General features: G+C 47.1%; 1 protein-coding gene across 5 annotated transcripts in view; it reads left to right on the plus strand.

The window, feature by feature from the left end:
• GRIK4 (glutamate ionotropic receptor kainate type subunit 4) overlaps positions 1-18290 on the plus strand; it is a 180264-nt gene that overhangs the window by 43131 nt on the left and 118843 nt on the right. For 4 of the 5 annotated variants that reach the window (XR_010616437.1, XM_065697041.1, XM_065697044.1 and 1 more), the window contains exon 2: positions 17474-17607. Coding sequence is in view for 4 of the 5 variants with exons in the window: in XM_065697041.1 (XP_065553113.1) it covers positions 17526-17607 (82 nt within the window). In the remaining variant the exon portion in view is untranslated. Of the gene's footprint in view, positions 1-6230; positions 6348-17473; positions 17608-18290 lie in introns of those variants that run through there. The other variant, XM_065697043.1, reaches the window with a different exon arrangement.

Here is an 18290-nt window from a genome sequence, read left to right on the forward strand (position 1 = left end):
GCCTCCCACCTTTTGAGATGAGGGCTGTCCAAGCCTAAAAGCCAGGCACAGAAGTGAGCTTTCTGCTGGCGAGCGCATGCCCGACTGTTTTGATGGAGAAGGGCCAGAGTACCTTGCCTTTTGTCAAATCAGCCTTCTATAAGCCTATGTTCTGCAAACAAATAGGTTTTTCACCTTGAAGGCTGCTTTTTTATACTTCATTTTCCTGTGGTGCTCCTTGGCTTTAGTTCACAAATCCCCTTGCAAAGAGGGGTATGACCTTGTCAGCGTATTCGTATGTTGCTGTGTGCTCCCCTAAAGAGTTGAAGGCATCGTGTCTCCATGTAAAGAGTCATTACAAGCAACCTTTGAATCCATGTTGGGACTTCCAGCAAGCATAACTGGAAATGGCAGTCTCCAGTTATGGAATACGTTACATGGCATAACTGGAATGGCAGATCTGAAGCTCATTTGGATAGATCCATGCGGTACCAAAGCCAGATAAGCTAGTGGGGTACGTTTCCAGTTTTATAGAGGGGGAAACAGTGGGAAGAAGAGGCAGTTATTTCAGGATAAGGAACAGGGCAGTTGCAGAGCTAAAAATGGATTTCTGGAGTCCCAATTCAATAGACCAAACTATCACGCTGTGTGTGTTATCTTTTACAGGCTCACTAGCAGGCACAAACATGTACCCTCCCACACAGTTATAATCTCAGTTTGTGTGTCAGACATTGCTGATGGGTGAACCCAGAAAACTCCACAAGGCAATTGCAGAGGCACTGCCAAAATTTCCCTGGCTGTTAGTCTAAGAATGTCTGCCCCTTGGGTCTACCAAACTGAGCTGGGAACCCTTGGAGAAGCATCTGTTACTTCTAGCAGTGGATTTCCTGGGAAGCGGATCCCCCCACAGACTGTTGAGCTGTGATTTTTGTCCCTTCCGGTCCCACACAGAGCTGAAAGTGGGAATGAACCCATGAAACCTCAGCTTCTTCCTCGTGTGCATGCACGAATCTGGGTCACATTTTGATGGGGCATCTAGAGCATGCAGGGAGGACTAAGACCTCTTTGTACTTGTCCAAACCTGCCTTGTTGGCCAGTGGATCAGGTACTGCCCAACAGAAACAAAGTCTGGATGCGCTGACTGCTTTGATTGGGCTTTCTTTTTTCCTCTTGGACCTGCTGGACTCCTTCAGAGTCAACCATAGGCTCCCTGTGAAATTCTGGACAAATTATTTGGTCTTTGGGTCCTGGTTTTCCCTTCTGCAAAGTGAGGATGGATAATGGTACCGAGAGAAGAAGCGGTATGCAAAGCTGTGCCGAGCAGGGGTCCTTGCATCTGTTGCCTTCTGACTCTTGCTGGTGGCAAGGATCAGATTTATTTGGACAAGGCTGTTTAGAGGGGGCTGTTTAGGCTCCTCTGTAAACCCCAGCAAATCTGCTGTGGGATGGAAGGCTACTTGACAGCCATTACTGCCAAGCTTTGATACTCTATTTACACATGACAGAGATGAATTGTAGACACAGCGGATGACTAAACAGATTAGTTACCACATCGTTAATTACCTCCATCCCAGCGCTGTTCTGGACAGTGCTCTGAGGCAGAACAGTGACCTGACAATACCAGCGCTGTGTTGCCTGTCCTGAGCTGTCAGTGGGAGAGTTATTAAAATCGCTTGAACTGGTAAATCACTGGCGACTGCTTTGGTTTGGTGTGAGAGAGAGCATCTCTACAGAAGAAAGTTGCCTTGCATAGCCCATTTGGTTTGTGTTTACAATGAACTCTTGGAGTGACTTTCATATGTCCTGTCCCACTGTGGAGGGGAAGAGGAATAGCTGAGCTTTGCCACAGGACGAAAAACGCCAGTGAATTCAATGGAGATAAGGGTGTTGTTAAAAGATGCTGTCTTCTCCTTTCACTAAATATTAGTCTTTGAGCACGGGCTAAAAACTTAAGGTGTGAAATGTTAATGGCAGCATCTTCTAGTGTGCACAGCACTGCATTGTGAGGCCTGAGCTCTATTTTGGGTTCCCCTCTTGGTTTTGATTTGCTGTGTGGAGCAGCAATTGTCTTGATTTGGATGACAGGAGCATAGTATTTGGGGACAAGGTTTTCATCTGGAGTCTTGAGGATTTCATTTGGAGTGCTGCTGTAGTTCAAGCAAATGACCAAGTCCAGCCAGGGCAAAGGACCATAGTATGGGTTTACTGGGGCAAGAGGGAAGGAAACCCATTCCAAATGTAGCTGGAAGAATGCTGCTCCAGGTTTCCAGCCTCTGGGTTATTCCTGGCTAGAGCTAATGGTGATATATGAGTCTTGCAGAACACTCTTCGTGCTGACACCTCAAAGCCCTTCACTGAAGAGGTCTGCAACATTACTCTCACTAGGTACGGGTGGTAAAATTAATGCGTTCAGAGAGCAAGTAATTTAGCCAAGCAGCAGAACTGGGGATGAAACCTTCGTGTCCTGAAACAGTGTCATGCTTTGCCTCATAGAAGCCATTGGCTTTTCCAGCTCTTGGACTTCGTTGGTGCTTTGATTACCAAGTGAAGCCCTGCTGTTCTAGGAGGTCAGCAATCTTATACCTCTTGTTCATGCATACTTGCTTGCTTGTCTGTTAGCTTCTATGAGACCCCATAAAGCGCTCTTAACCCTATCTGCCAGCATCTGCTGCGTGCTCACAGCAACAAAATCGAGCACAAGCTTATCATCATCTTCTTCCTTCTGCTGAGCAGCTGCTGTGAATAGCACATGCCAGTGCTTTGACTCTCCTAAATTGCTCACAAAGCCTGGGCAGATGTGTTGAAAACATTTCAGGGCTTTTTTGGGGGAGCGTGTTGTAAAAGCTGTGGGAAAGAGTGAGCCCTGTGGCTGTTTTGGGACATGGCCCCTGCTCCCTGTAGGGTCACATCTCTGCATGCAGTGCAGCCTGGACCCCTTCTTTGCTAGGAAGTGACTGCAGGCACACAGGCATCTCTTTCCTCATTCCTGGCTCTAGGGTAATCTGGGATATAATCCTCAGATTAGTATGGTCAAACCAAGCTTAAAGGCTGAATTATATCAGCGGCAGAGTCCAACGCACTGCCTGCTCCTGAAATACAGCTGTATTTCTTCCTCCCTTTCCAGTTCTCCTCCTAGGACGCAGAGCAGCTTGAAGTCCCTCTGCCTTTCTCCATTCCCTGCCCCGTGTCTCTCAACTACTAGCATTGAAGCCTGTTTCTCGCAGCTTGTATTATTATTCCCACTTTCCCCTGCATGGATGAAGCCGTTTCACACCAGCCCAGCTATCTGCCAAGTGCATACCTGGCTCTCTCCCTCCTCTTTGGCTGCGGCTACAGCTGTGCCACCCTCACTCAAGCACATGTGTTAACTGCGGGCATTTTTCTCCTCCCCCAGGCTGGGTTTGCTTCTCTTGGTGTTGGCTCAGCTCCCACGGCTTCTTCCTCGCCCCGGGGAAGAGTTGGGTCTGCCACCAATGCAGGCTGTGTAGGTGGCTGCCTCTTGCCTCTGCTGGAGCACAGAGCCGGAGGTGTGTGGGAGAACACGGTCTCTGCATCCCTCCTGTGCGCTCTGTGTTGAGCTCTCCCTCCTGAGATGCTACTGTGCAGCACACAGATGGCCTGAACAGTTTGGGGAGCAGACTCTCTTCATTTGTGTAAAGGCAAATAGGCTTTGAAGTGACTAAACTGCTACAGCAATAGTGACGGGGGAATTCAGATCTTCCTGCGGGGTTTGTTCTTAGGCTTGGTTCCTCTTGTTGCAGCTACAGGCTTTGGCACACACAAGGAAACCTTCTGCATGTTTGCACCTCTCCGGTAGCATCCCGAGCTGCCTCTGACTGCAACAGCTTCTGTGGTTTTGCTCTGACCTGTGGCATTGTGGCACGATTTGTCCAGCGTCTGCTGAGGGTCGCTTGGAAGGGGATACCGGCTCTCTTTTGGGAAGCTTCCTGGTCATTAAGGAGCTTAAAAAGTCACTGGGGTGGAAAGAGCTATTTGTGCCCTGTGGAAAATCCCTGCCGCTTATTTTGTGAGCTAAAGGTCAATTTGGCAACCTCTGCCGCATAGATAAAATATGAAACCTGCCCTTCTCTGCTGTAAGCCTGGACCACTTGGTATTTCAGCATGCCTGTAGCGGGGAGTAATGGACTGGGGGCTCTTTAGGTTTCTTGCTGACTTGGAAGCTTTACTCAATGCCTACTGTATGAGCAGAGGTTGCTGCCGCTGACCATGAGCTGATGAAATGAGACGCAGAGGAGTTAAAGAGAGCTCGAGATTACCCCTGCAGCTGTGATGGGCTGACAGGATGTGGCACAGCCCAAAATTCTAGTCAGGCTAAAATCAAATTAAAGTTTCCCAGCATGATATTTTGGGGGGGGGGGGGGGAGGAATTGATAGAAAAAGAAAAACCCAAAACAAAAAAAGCCCCCCGCAGAGTTCATTTGGTGGATGGAGTTACATTAAGCGAATGGAAATTAAAGGCTTTTTATAGAGATCCTCAGTATAATTTGATGGAAGACTTTAATTATTTCCAAGTGCCTAAGAAAAGGAGCTTGGAAAGATTTTGGAGGGGTGAGCTCTCATAAAGATAGCTCTCTTCACAAGCCTTTTGAGCTGTTGTTGCTGCTGTCAGCTCCAAAAGAAGGGTTTGAAATTCCTGTGCCCCCCATCCTCCCCAGAGACCAATTCCTGCATAAGTGGCAGTCGGTCTCATAAGAGAAGGCCGGGGAGCTGCGAGGAGGCAGGTGAAGGAAGAGCAAAGACTTGAGTACTGCCAAACAGCTCTCTTTATCAGCCTTCACAAGGCACATAGGATGAAGAGGGCTCCTGGCCGTTAACATGAAGACAGCAGGATGTGGTTGATTTGGATCTCTCTTGGCATTTGGACAGTAGAGCCAGAAAGAGCGTCTTCTCCCTGGCACCCAGGGGAGATGGTCCATTAAAGCCATAATGCTAAAGTTGTCATTCATCCAATTCTTGCTTGGACAGCCCAAGAATTAATGGTTCTTTGTCTGGTCTCCAGGTTGACATAAATTCAAGTATCTGGAGACTGTCCATTCTTTCCCTGGGACTTGGATGCTCTTCTCCTGTCTCCAGCCTGCTCACTTTTAGGCAGAAATGTGGCCTCTGCACACTCTGAATGTTCAGTGTCTTCAACTCCTTTTCTTCCCCAGTCATCCTATTTTGAGAACCCACTTTCTACCTCCATATGCACCTCTCTAGGAGGAAGGTGTAATGCAGGCAGCAGGAGGGCAGGACCATGCCTTCTGGTGGTGCAAAAATGGGTCTGATGTTGATTTGACCATGGGGGGCTTTGTGGGGTGCTGCATGTACCTTACTAGAGACTTAGTGTGTCTCCTCTGGTGTGCTGGATCTCCTCTGCAGGGATGCTCTGAGGATTAACATGGCTGAGGATGTTCATAGCAAGCGAGTGGGGGAAAAACATACCCACTGTAGCTAAATAGGTGAGATGTGGGATCCATTCCTAAGGATGGGGGCAGGTACTAATTCTCCTGCCTGTGAGGATGGTGTTTGGCAGATAGCTGGCAAAAAGGCAGCTTTGGTAGCCATGGGGATGGGAGAAGGGGGATGCTCCGTTGCAGATAGGAGCCAGGGCAGAAGGGATAGGCACACATCTAATGGGCTGCACCAGGCAGATGAGCTGCCTCCCTTTCCAGCAGCCTGCAGTCCTGAGCGATCACTGCCAGGCTTCAGGAGCCACTGAGCTAGCATGGCTGTGGGTGAAACGGTCCCAGAGAGGGAGCCGTAGGGGTAAACATCTGCACCAGCTATCCAGAGAAATCAGCTCTGTTCTTTGGAGTCTCGAGTGACTGCAGAGTGAGGAGAGGGAGAAGACACTGTAACTTCAGAGAGAAGCTTGATGTAAAGGGGCATTGCGTTTCTGCAGTCTTTGATAAGCAGCTCCCTGGATGTGCTCTCAGATGGAGTCCTGTAGGGGTGATGTATCTGAGGCTGTTCAGGGGCCAGACTTCATCCAGCACTTCACTAACAGGAAATGATGCCCTGTTTGTTACTGAGAACCGTTTGGGTTTTTCCCCCTTGGTGTGTCAGAGGCTTTCTGCACCAGTCGCTCTTTGCTGCATTTCCTCCCTAAAGCTGCTCTTGAAGGCAAAGGGGTTGGTGCTGTGCGCTTGGCCAGGCTCCTCTGTTGTGGCGCTGCGGAAGTTTGGGCTCTGCGTTTAACCGTTTCTGTCCGGTGTCAGTATCTAACCACCTTCCTCCCACATCGCATCTCCTGCGCTCTGCAGGCGCTCGTGCTGACGCACGCTGCCGTCACTGGCTGAAATCGGAGCCCCTCCTGAACCCCGTGGGTCCCACAGCCGACGTTCGGATCAGTGGCTGAAATCCAGGTGTGAAATAGCCTTCCAGATTGGTGTGTCATCTCAGCACAAGAGCTGCTTCGGTAGAATGGCTGTTTGAGAGCAGACCGCTTCCTAAGCAGTATATCTTCAGGGCAGGGACTGTTTGTATAGCAGGAAGCAACTGAGGTGATGGCAGTTGGTTTGGTTTTTAATTTAAGGGTTTATTTGCACACACCAGGCTGTCCTTGTTCTCTTAATAACAGCATCTGCATGCTGGGGTCACCATCTCCCTGCATTCTTTGAGGATTCATTGTTTAAGCAACAGTATTTGTTAGGGGTGGCAGAGAGAAAATGGCCCTCTAATGTTAGTGATTTAACTTCTGGCAAAGCAGGCTGAGATAGGAGGGAGCAAGGGCTGCTCCTCATGGTGCTGGGGAAGAGCTCAGGCTGGATGTCTGATGAGTGACTGCCTTCATTCACCTTCAGAATACTCGGTGTTATCTGTCCCTCCGGGTGTTTTGTCCCTCTCCCACCAGCAGCGTCCAAGCTACTTTTGGAAGGGAGTAATGTGGAGTTTAGCGTTAATAGCTCTTCTTTTGGGGGCAGGAGAAGATGCAGAGGCTGCCAGGCTGCCATTTGACAGCAGTTAGCAACAATCAGCTGGGCTGATGGTTACTGGGCAGCTGGAGTAGTTGGAAGCCTGCTGGGCTCTAAACTGGTTCAAAATGAGTTGCGCTGAATCACAGCCGCTCAAAACTTGCTCTGCTTGGAGTGTATCTGAGCTGAAGCGAATCCCAGGGGCTGGGGGGAGAAAACCCAAGTGGTTGCCATGAGCTGGGGAGTTGAGGCAGTCTGGTGTACAGTTTATGCCTCGTGGTTGAGCTCGTTCAGCTCTAACTGATGGTTTTTCCCTATATTTGGAGCATGTATAACAGCTTCCCTTTGTGGATTCCTGGGTGTCTAATGGGATTTGAGCGAAGATTCTATGATTCTTAAACATGCAATCCTTTATTCTGTGGGGAAATCTCTCTACTAGACGATTATTTCATTAAACTCATATAAACCAAGTTTCGTGCATCTGCATCCCCATGAAATTTGGTTGGATACTGGGCATCATATTCCAGGTTGATTAGGGATGGTCACGTCAATGGGTATTAGAAGCCTAACTGTGCAAGCTTTGCTTGCCCTGGTATTGAGAGCAAACCAGAAGTGTCTGGATCAGAAAGCAAATTCAGGATGTCAGATGTCTGAGTCCTGTTGGCTCATCTGGCCAGACAGGCAGTGAATTTAGGCTTAAGGGTAACAGCTGCATTAGAATATGGTGCTGGATTTTGGACGGCTTATAGGTCAAGATGCAAGCATTAAACTTGGGCTAAGGCTGGCTAATGAGGACAAATTATGCTTATAGCTTGAAGAGAATGATGCGATCAGGGTTTTCAGAGTGCACAGTGTGGGCATAACTTAGTCCCTTTGTACTTCCCTCATTTAACTGGAATTGATGTTAAGGCAGTGATGAAAACAACTGAAAAGCCAACTCTGGAAAGAGTTGTTCCTTGCTCAGTTTGGAAATTGGCTATTGCTGATGAGGATGAGTGCTCTGGGAGCAGTTTTGAGAATGCTGCTAAGTCAGGAGCACAGGCAGCCTGATTATAGCTCTCTTGGAGCAGGAGAAAGGCAAGGTGGTCAGAATGCATTTGTTTTGTGAACAAATTTGTTTTTCACACTGAGGCAATGTGCTGTGCCTTTGTGGGCTTGCGTGTTATGCTTTGCTAATGAAGTCAAGTGATCTTTGCTTGCTACACGTTGAACCCCTGGATAAAGTCTGCCACTGTGGTGTCATTCTTCTGCCTGTATCACACTGCAGATAGGAAGGGACTTCATGTGCTCAAGTAAGAATGGAGTAAGGGCCTATTAAGTGCCTGTGAGATTTATCCCATGCTCAACTCTTCACAGTGATGGCAAGATGCAGGCTCCGTTTGAATCAGTAGTGACGTTCTTTGCTGGGTGTGGGGTTTTACGCAGTACTTTCCTAAGGTCCATGGCAATTCAGAAGCGCGAGTCCCATCAGCACTCTCGGAGATCTCTGCTCTCCTCTAGCACAGAAGAACTTAGCTCTCTTGCAGGAGTGCCTCTGTCTGGACAAGGTCTCTGCAAGCAAGCAGGCTGATGGCATTTGGCTTGCTGAAGGAGGACATGGCAAATAACTTGGGCAAAATGGTATGTGAAGTCTGGGGCTGTCCAGGAATTGTGTATGTAATGGCCTGAAGTATCTGTCTGAAGCGAAGTGGGCAGGTATTTGAGAAACAAAGGATAAACCAGACGAAGAGCAGTTATCTCGAGGCTTATGAAACTCGAGTGGTGCTTTGTTTAGAAGTACTTCTTGTATCGTCAGGCAAGCTGCTCTGTGCCCATATTCCCTGTTACGCAAAAGGCTCTCCAAGCCTTAGAATAAATACATTAAAGGCCAGGAGACGGAGAGAAGAGGATGGTGAGAAACAGAGATGCCAGAGCCAAGACTGCGGAGGGAAGCCATGTCTCTTAGTGAATTCTCTGTGCTGTCGGGAGGGGAAAAGCTGAGCAGCTTTTTGCCAAGGATACGTGTGTGTGATTTCTCTGGGGTTGTTTCGCCCAGTAATGCATCAACAAGCCTAATAATAAGTTTCCTTTTGTCGACAAACTTTGCTTCATTTCTGCGCTTCCATCATCACGGCTGCAAGGGTGCTCCTGCTGCTGATACAGCCGAGGTTGAGGGCTCGATTCCTAGTGAGGGAGGTTGGCAAACTCTGCCCCCTCCTGAAGCATCGCATGCTTGCACTTGGTATGGGTATTTCCCATATGGCCAGGAGGGAATTTCCCCTCCCTTTCCTGCTGCTGCTTGATGTGGGGTTTGGCGTGATGTTGCAACAGCAGGGGATAAACGCCAGAGCTGCCCATTCTCCATCCCTGTGGGGCCTGGATGTTTCATCTTGGTAACACAGCAGCACTGTGCCTCTAATTGGATGATCTATCTTGTTAAACTGTTGATCAAACACATAGGTTTCTGGTTTGAAATCTCTTTTTCGGTCACTTATCCTACAAGCAGGGTTAAAAGCTTGTGTCATGCAAATTAATGCCTTTAAATGCAACATCTCCTATTAGTTTGGACTTTGGTTCTGCTTTCGTGTGCAAGGCTATTTATTGCTATGAGCTGCTCTGTTACTGCAGGAGCCCTCTTGTTGTGTACCCTACCGTTGCATGTATGTGCATCCCCCGACTCCTGTGTTTTCCTTTAGCTGTGTAGGTTTCCTTGCTCCCTTGTGCAGACTCTTCTCCTCTGCCCCTCCTCTGTCTGCTCCCAAGCCTATCACCTCTATGCTTTCTGATGCATATTTTTAGCTTGGCATCTGTCCTCTTTCCCACCTCCTTTCAAATGCATATGCTTACTGTCTTCCAAACGCACACCCGAAACTTCTCACTCCATTAAGATACACAAACCAAGCCGTACAAACATCATCTTCAGCCATTCACAAATTGCCTCCTCCTAGCCTCAAAGTACAGGCTTTTTGAGCTTGTGTGTATCAAAACGTTCTTTAGGTGATAGATGGGAAGAGGAATCTATTTGTTTCACTTAGAGTTTGGGCAGGTAGAAGAAGCAGCAAAACAAGCTTTTTGGCCATAAACCACTTCTTGCAGGTTGATTTGGTAGAGGCTTCTTTGTTTTCCTCCTTTTCCCTCTTGAATCTGCCAGAGCCTTTAAGTGAAATAAATAGATTAATCTTCTTGCTGTAGCCCAGAGATCAGGGTGATGTATTTAAGAGCTTTTTCTCCCCCTAGACTTGATATGTTCACAGATCCGATTCATATTTTAGAACTTCCTTCATGTGTAAAGAGGCTCCGTGGTAGCAGTAATTCTTCACTAACAGCAAATAAGGGCGAGTGCTGGTTGGATTTCATTTCTTCTGAGAGAGCTGAAAATTCTCCATCCAAGTGTGTTTGATGAAAGGAAGCTTTGTGGCAAAAAATATCAGTCCTGGGGAAGGGAGAAACAACCCAAAACCTGAAGATGTCCTTCAAAGGGAAAAGCTGCTCTTTTCCAACGCTGCGTTCAAGAAGGTTCGATTGCTGCAAGGCAAATGGCTGAAAGCACATTCCCAAAAACGTGCATGCTCATCAAAACAGAGCCGTGAAAAGTGTGGCAGAACTGGGAAAATCATCAGTTTTGAGGAGGTGAAAATGGTTTTCTGCAGAGCTCTTTCCTGTGGTGAAAGGGTATGTATGCTGTCAGGAGTATACCCCTATATACAGTATATACTCTAGAGTACAACCCTAACTCATGGAAGGGGTATTTTAAAGCAGTTCGTTCTGAACACAGTCCTTGGCACGTTATAAAGCTGGGATCCTGGTGACTATGTTTTTCTTGTAGTGTGTGCACTTGCATCGCAGCTTGGTGAGATGCAGTCAAGCAAGTTGGTAGAGCGGCAGGTTTAATGCCGTCCACGTACTTGTGTCTTACACTGCGCAGGGGAAGGTACAGTATGGCTTAAAATGATGTGGTGAGTCTGTGTTCTTTCCTGGTGTAGCACAGGGGAAATGTAGGTGCCCGGCGTGCCCTTTCTGATACCCAGCTGCTAGAGATCTAGGTGAAGCCTGTGTCTCTGTGTCTCGTGACATACAGCTCTTAGAGCAGAGGAGCAATGCTGGCGTGGACATCTCTGGTCCCTGTTTAATGGCAGCTTGATATCCTCATCCGGATGAAGTCTGCTTTTTGCCTTCCACCTACACACCCCCCCCTCTTCCTTTAGGCTTGTGGTGATTTTTCCTTTAAGATGACAGCAATTAAGAATGTCTGAAGTGGGTAGAGCAGATGTCGTCACTGTGTGAGGCCACAGTGCTTTTTAACTGCTATTGTTTGTTAATAAATATAAATTGTGGACACCAGGGGGGTAGAAAATCCTGCCCGATCCTAGTTTCCTCTTCATTGGTTATTTTTTTCCCAGTGAGAAGTGAATTATCACAGCAAAGGGAAGCTTTTGGTAGATGGTCTCAGGGTGGTCGTGCAGGGATGGTTTGGAAGGGTAAGGGTCTTGTAATCCCCTCATCTTGAAAGCATTGCTGTGCCTGACAGTGCACTGCGAAGCAGGGCAGAAAGGCAGGGGATAGCAGCACACAGACTGAACGCTCTTGTGTTCCCAAAGGGGTTTGCCAGCACTGTTGGAGTGGCAAAATTTGCTAGTAGAGAAGCAGCTTAAACCTCTTTCTAGAGTAAAATAAGCTGCCCCAGCGACTGAGTTTTAATGCTGTCAAGTCAATGTCTGTAATGGGACTTCTGTAAGCATCCCTCTGAGGGGGCAAGCGGGGTTTTCACACTCGTAATTCACTTTGCTGTGCCAATACTGCTTTCAAGTATTGACCGACCCTGAGGGGCCTGATGGGTCCTGTGACAAGCCTATGGAGGAGCGGGTAATTGAATAAAGACATCCTGTGACTCAGCCTCAAACTCTAACTGCTGAAGTCTCCTCCTGTTTGCAGGTCTGTGGTTGATAGCGCTGTGGAAAATCTCCCTTCGAGATAGCTGAGTCTATATGCAGCTTGTATGAGGAATTAGGATGGGTACATATAGCTTTTATCTCTAAGCAATGATAGAAGTTGATCAAGCTTTGCTAATGCTGGGGAGGATTGAGAAGGGTGAGACGAGAGAGAACTCAGGATTGCGGGGAGAGGAAGTTAAAGGAAATAATCCTAAGGAATGAGAAATGTCAGGAATACATTCGTCCTTCTGCTTCACTGCCTCCAGAATTCTTTTCTCCTTGAAGTTTCTTGCTGCTTTTTCTGGAAGTCACGAAGGGTGGAGGGGAAAAAAAATAGAAGAAGAGAGAGATAAAAGAACAGAGCTAGGAGAATTCACAAAAAAACCCATTTTATGTATCAGCTGAGCCGGCATTTATCACCAACATCACCTTCCCTTGAATATCACCTCCTCTGGTGCTAAATGAATGACCCTCTGGGAGCGGTGCTGTCACTGTGGTGTGATGGAGAGTCAGAGGTCCTTTTATCCCCCCAATACCTGGGCAAAAGAGATACCACTGCTCTGTCTCTCACCTCAGATGAGTTCATTCCTGGCCAGCCACAGTGTGAATATTGTGAGGGCAATGTGAGGAGAGTTGAGGCTTGGTGGCTGAAAGGAAAGCAGCCTCTTTAATGCTGATGAAATCTCAAAGGAGACATAGTTTTTATAGGAACATAGAAATTGCTAGACTGGAACAGAGCTGTGCTTCATATTGTTATGTATGCTTTTTCAGTGCTAGCTGCTTTCAGAAGCAGTGCATAGAGGCTTGCCCCGAGGGGTGATTCTTCTAACCCTCAGACACAGGGAGTTAGCCAGTGCCTTGCAGCATGAAGGGTTTTACATGCCTTCCAAAACCTTATTTTCTCTTTAAAACCCCTACAACTTGACTATTGTAATTCCAGCTATTCGTTCTCTTTATACGCATCTGATCCATCTCTCAGTCTTACTGAGGTTTTGACTGCAACCATACCTGGTGGTAATGATTTACCCATGCTAATTATGCAGTTTGCAGAGGAAAACATACTGTTGGTAGCTTTAAATGGAGTGATTTTTCAGTTTAATCGAACTTACCTCTTTGCATCCCTGGGGCAGGCTTGCAGTTTAGTTCCTTCCCTCCCCCTGAGACACACAGGCACTTTTTTCAAGCCCAGCAACAGTCACTTGTTGAAATGTTTTCCAGTTGCTTTCCCTCTTGTCTGTTCCATTTAAATGGGAGCCTCTCTGCAGATGAAGCTTTGCGAGAGGAAATAGCTTTCTCTGCTTGTCGAAAGAATGAAGAAGGCTCTGTTAAGTTGTTTGTTGATATTTCCTGACAGTTCTTCAGAGTTCCTTGCTGCTCTGCAGCTGTTAAATTTGTTGTCTCAGCTGCGAGGATTACTCTAGCTTTGCTTGAGCTGCATTTTCTCACCATTCATCAAGCTTCTGGTGATGCACGGAAAGATCCATCAACACCAAAGCCACCTCCAAAGTAGCGTTTGAGTAAAAGTCTGCCTCCCGATTGCCTGGATAAGATTGAAGTTGCTGCCAATTTTAAAGGGTGTTTGTGGTTTCTCAGCGCGCTTGCAGACGATGGTGTAGGGGGTTTGCAGTAGAAGAAAACGGAGGTTACATCAGGATATAAAGCACACGTTGGGGCTTTTGAAAGCCTCCTTCCAGGACCATGGGATGAAGCGCAGCTGGAGATGCTGTGCCTTACCTTGATGGGATGCTGCCCATCTTCAGGGCTCCTCAGCTGGAGACAGATGTGGCAGGACAAATGTGGCAGGGCAGGTGGCAAGCAGGTTTTTAGGGTGGTAATAGCTTTGCAAACGTGAACAGAAATAGCAATGAGCCTGGATTTCTTACGTGTTCTTGGCAGAGGGAACAAGAGGGAAAGGAAGGAAGTGGCTGGCGTTCAGGCATACCTTCGCTGTTGGTGTGGCAGCTTCAGGAGGCTTTTATTCTGTGATTTAGCATTTTTATTCTGCCTTTTGGCTTTTGCTGTATTGTCTAAGAATTTGCCTGCGAAGATCTCATAATACCGGTGTATAAGGCCGGTGTGGCAATGGTGCTCTTCTTCATTGCTATCTCACAGTCATTAAAAATGTATAAGTAGTTTCAGAAGCAAGTTGCTTCCTCTGAGGAGCAAATCGTCCATAATTCTGCTTGGTATTTAGAGACTTCTCTCCAGAGAGAACTCAAAACTCTTCAGTATGGTCTTGATTTATTTTATTCTCTTGAATTTTCAGAGCTAAAGATGAAAAAGGGCTTACCAGGAAAAGAATTACAGACTTGAGCTGTGCAGAGAGAAGCCAGGGGCTAGCTTATGGTCCACCACCTATTGAGCAACTCATGTACCACCCTGAAGGACCTATGGAAGTCTCTTCTAGGCAGCCTACCCCTTTTGGAGGTAGCAGATTCAGACTGCTTTATAAACAGCTGTCCATCAACCAGGCTTGCTTGCTGTCATAGCACGCTGCCAGTATAATAAAGAGAAACCATTGATGCAAGAGCTGTGAATGTATAAGCAGGCTGGCATGTTCTTGGTGCAAACTTGAATAAGGGAAGTTTGGTTTGATTTATTTCCAGCAAACTGTGGTGAGAATGAGCCTGGGATAAGCCATCTCCACATGCACAAGAATTAGTGCAGCAAGTTACTAAATACCCTTGATCTCTTAAGTGTTTTCTTGGCTTCTGAGGCTTTCTGCTTTGTGTTACATGAAAGAGGGTTATTGTCCTCCCCTCTCTGTGGGGAATTGGAGGCTGCACTGGACTCGATGCCTACGAGTCATCGCTGCGCTTGGGCAGGAAGCATGTTTTATAGCTACTACACATGGAGAGATGAGAGAGGGAAAGGTGCACCTTGCAGCTGTAAGGAAGCAAAAGCTTTTGGGAGGATGGCCAACTCTGCAAGGCAAACATTATCTTACAAAGAAGGGGTTTGAACTGTGTTTACCACCCTTTCATGCCTGAATTTAGAGAGTGGGAGACAGGAGCACCTTGGCGTTCGGAGAGATAAAGAGAGCCATGAGGACTGAAATCCCTCTTTGTTCTTCTGAGAGTAGATACCTTGATGTTAGGCAAAGAGGAAAAATCCTCCCTCTCATTTCCCTCTCATCCTAAGTCTTGGATTCCCATGTCTGTTCCCACTGCTCAGTGGCACAGGTGTGATGATGCCAAAGTGCCCTTGTGTTGCAATCCCTGGGTATTTTGCTAGCACCTCCATCAACCAGATGGCCGATGGCTATGGGTTGCAGGAACCTGTGTAGTTCTGCTCTTTGGCGAACCCCAAGGTGTATTTCTATTGCTGACAGATGTTCCTTGGGTTTGCGCTTAAAAATCCAAGCACTGGGAAGCCGTTCTTAGCAGTGGGTAATGCGTTAGGTGAACACAGCATCCCTCTGTGCTCCATGTTCTAGGTAATTACAACCCTGCCGCTCATGTAGCATAGCACAGCGGGTGCCCTGTATTTATTATTTAGCTTTGCTATTAACACTGAGCTGGAGATGCAAAGGCAGCTGCTTCTCTGGGAATCTTGTAATTCTCCTCTTCACCAAACCAGGCTGCAAACAGGAGAATTGGCCTTGTGGTTCGTCCCTCAGATGTGCAAAAGGAAGGGGTGAGAAGTGGGAATGGGCTGTGGAGGGTGCAGGTACCCTGCTAAAGGTGATGGCAAGGTGCAAAGAGCCAAAGGCTTCTGCTAGTTTTTGGTACAAACTCCTTTTTGATGAGTTGCTCTTTTGAGCAAAGAGGCAATGCTGTGGTGAGGAAACAGCAGGGATGAGCATTTAACAGGTTTGTAGTCATGTGTCAAGATGTGTTTGAAGCCTTTCTCTGTGTCTCTTTCACTGATGGCTCTTGTAGTCTCCTCTAGACTGCCTTGCCCAGGGAGGAGGGGACAATAGAGGATAAATAAGGCAAACCACATCTGAGGTCCTTTATCAGATGCTTTGCTAGTTGACATGTAGTTCATCACCACCGGCTGGCTGCTCAGGACATTGCTTGCACTGAAAGCATGCCTAGGGCGGCAGCGCAGGACCTAAAGGAAGAGGACTGTGAGTCTTGTTCAGTGGCTTTGGAGCGATCCTGAGCATGATGCAGCTCTTTGGGATGCAGAACTCAAGCTTCTTTTGAGGTTCTCTGGCTCCTTCTAGGGTTCTGCAGGGAAGGATTGAGAGGGGATGCGTGTATGTCCCTGTGTGTGACTTTGGTGCTGGTTCCATAGCCTGTGCTGTGGTACTGGTGGGAATAAATCTGGTGTGATCCTGCTGTTCTGGCAATAACTTGGAAAGTCTGGAAAGAACTGCTTCAAAGTGCTCAAATGATAACGTTGCTCCACAGTCTGTCTGTGCTGCTGCCAACGCTTCCATGTAACCGATTTACCATGCACTTAACCTGTTAGGGTTTTTGACTCCCTAGGAGTTAACCTGTAACTCCCACTAAAAAGAAGGGAAAATTGTCATTGCCTTTCTCAGAGGGGGCTAATGGTTTCCTGGTGGTTTTTGGCAGCTTTTGCTTGTTAAAAATGCATTGAACTCACAACTTGTGCCATCTTCAAATGTCCAACTGATATTAGAGCATGGAGTCCCTTGATTTTCTCCACCTGAGAGAACTGGGACTCAGGATGCAAGGGAGACATTGATCCGGGGAGAAATGAAGGCCCATGGAATGGAGATGTGCTCTCTGCTCATCCCCTGTGTTTGTTGCCTTTGCTTCTATGGGCGCATGTCAATGTTTCTTTCCCTGTGAAGCAGGGTGAGCCCTTCTGAGGAGCACTGAGATGAGATGGAGGAAATGGGAATGTAATCTAAAATGAGACAAGTGGAAAAATTCCAAGTTAAAAGCTTTGTCTTTCTCGAACAAAACTCCCGGTGACTTGTGATTCTGTGACTTCCAAGGCAGGGTAAAGACTTTGCTTGTGTCGGGACTGAAGTATTTAGCCCAAGAATTAGAGAAATGGAATAGAATGAGAATGTTTCCCAGATAATTGGACAAGGGAGAGATAAGGGAACAGATTAAATAGTTTGCATTTAAGGACATTGCTGCCTTGGAGATAATTTGATCAACTTGAGGGACAACCATTTCTCCTGTAAAGTGAAATCCACCCTGTAAGAGGAGCAACAAAAAGTGGTCCTACTCTTAGTCTTGTCCTGAATCCTCTTGCACCTGAAAGGCAGGGAAAGAGGTGGTGACTGTCACTGGGGCAGGAACAGTACAAATAATGGGTTTCTAATTTGGTGGCCAAAGTTATATTTTGATACGAAACTGTTTTGTCCTAGCCTAAAACCAGAAGTCAGTATCCTGTTTGAAGTTGTAGGCTGTTTTGAGCAGAAAAAAAGGGAGGAAGGTGGAAAGAGAAATTAAAGATCTGCCTCAGTATCGATTTCCACTTGGTTTTGTGGAAATGCTAAAAATGCCAAAATGAAATATTTGGACTTTTCCTTGTTTTGCTTCCATTTATTATTTTTTTTGTTGTTGTTGCTGGAAGCTCTTCTGAATAATTCATAGTCTGTAAATAGCTTCCTCCTCCTCCTCCTTTGGTAAATAGACTCTTTGTCCCAAGTGCTTGGCAAGCGTGAAGCAGTGTCATCCTGCTGAGCCTCTGGTTCAAGAGCAGAGGTGCTCATGGTGCTTTGTGTTCTCTCTACAGAGAGTTATGTCATGCCCAGACCACCAAAGGGCTCCATGAGGATTTATGGAAGATGCCCCGTGTCTTGGCGCCTCTGGTGCTCCTTCTGCTGTGGCTGATGAGGATCGCTGCCAGCCCCCATTCCCTGAGGATCGGTGAGTCCAGAGCTTGCTCTGACCTGTGCTTAACCATCCTTCTATTCATTGTTTGAGCCACTCTGTGTAGAAATGCTTGGCCCAAGGATGCCAAGCCTTGCCTTTGTTGGCTGGGCTCTCTGCCGTGGTGGTGTGCTCACTGTTCAGATGGGACTGAGGTATTGTGAGTGAAATGCAGTTTATGGTGGGTGTATGTATTTGCATTGATTTTTATGGTGGGTGTATGTATTTGCATTGATTTTTTTATGGTGGGTGTAGGTATTTGCATTGATTTTTATGGTGGCAATTCCACCTGATGGGAATCTTTCTGTATCATTCGAAGTGAAAGCCACTCCTCAAAGAGGCACTGAGGAATAAAACTTCCCCCAGGCTCTGCTTGATGCTCTCCTAAACTCCACACAAAAGGAACTGGTTTTCTGTCGGAAATTTGTTTGTCTCCACATGGATGAGCAAGGAGTGTTTGAGTCCAAACCAAACCTGGTGAAGCAGTGCCACTTTCTTTCTAAGAAAGCCCCATGCAATTGGTCTCCTTCTGGCTTTATCAGAGTGTTCAAGAAGAGGCACCATCATCTTTGCTCACTGCCTGTGCGGATGAGCATTCAGAACCTTGTAATGAAACTTGCTGCACATTATTGACACTTAACTCCGTTGTTTAGAAAGGAAAACCCTCTTCCTGACTGTTC

The sequence above is a fragment of the Lathamus discolor genome, chromosome 17 (assembly GCF_037157495.1).
Source record: "Lathamus discolor isolate bLatDis1 chromosome 17, bLatDis1.hap1, whole genome shotgun sequence".
Taxonomy (NCBI): Eukaryota; Metazoa; Chordata; class Aves; order Psittaciformes; family Psittacidae; genus Lathamus; species Lathamus discolor.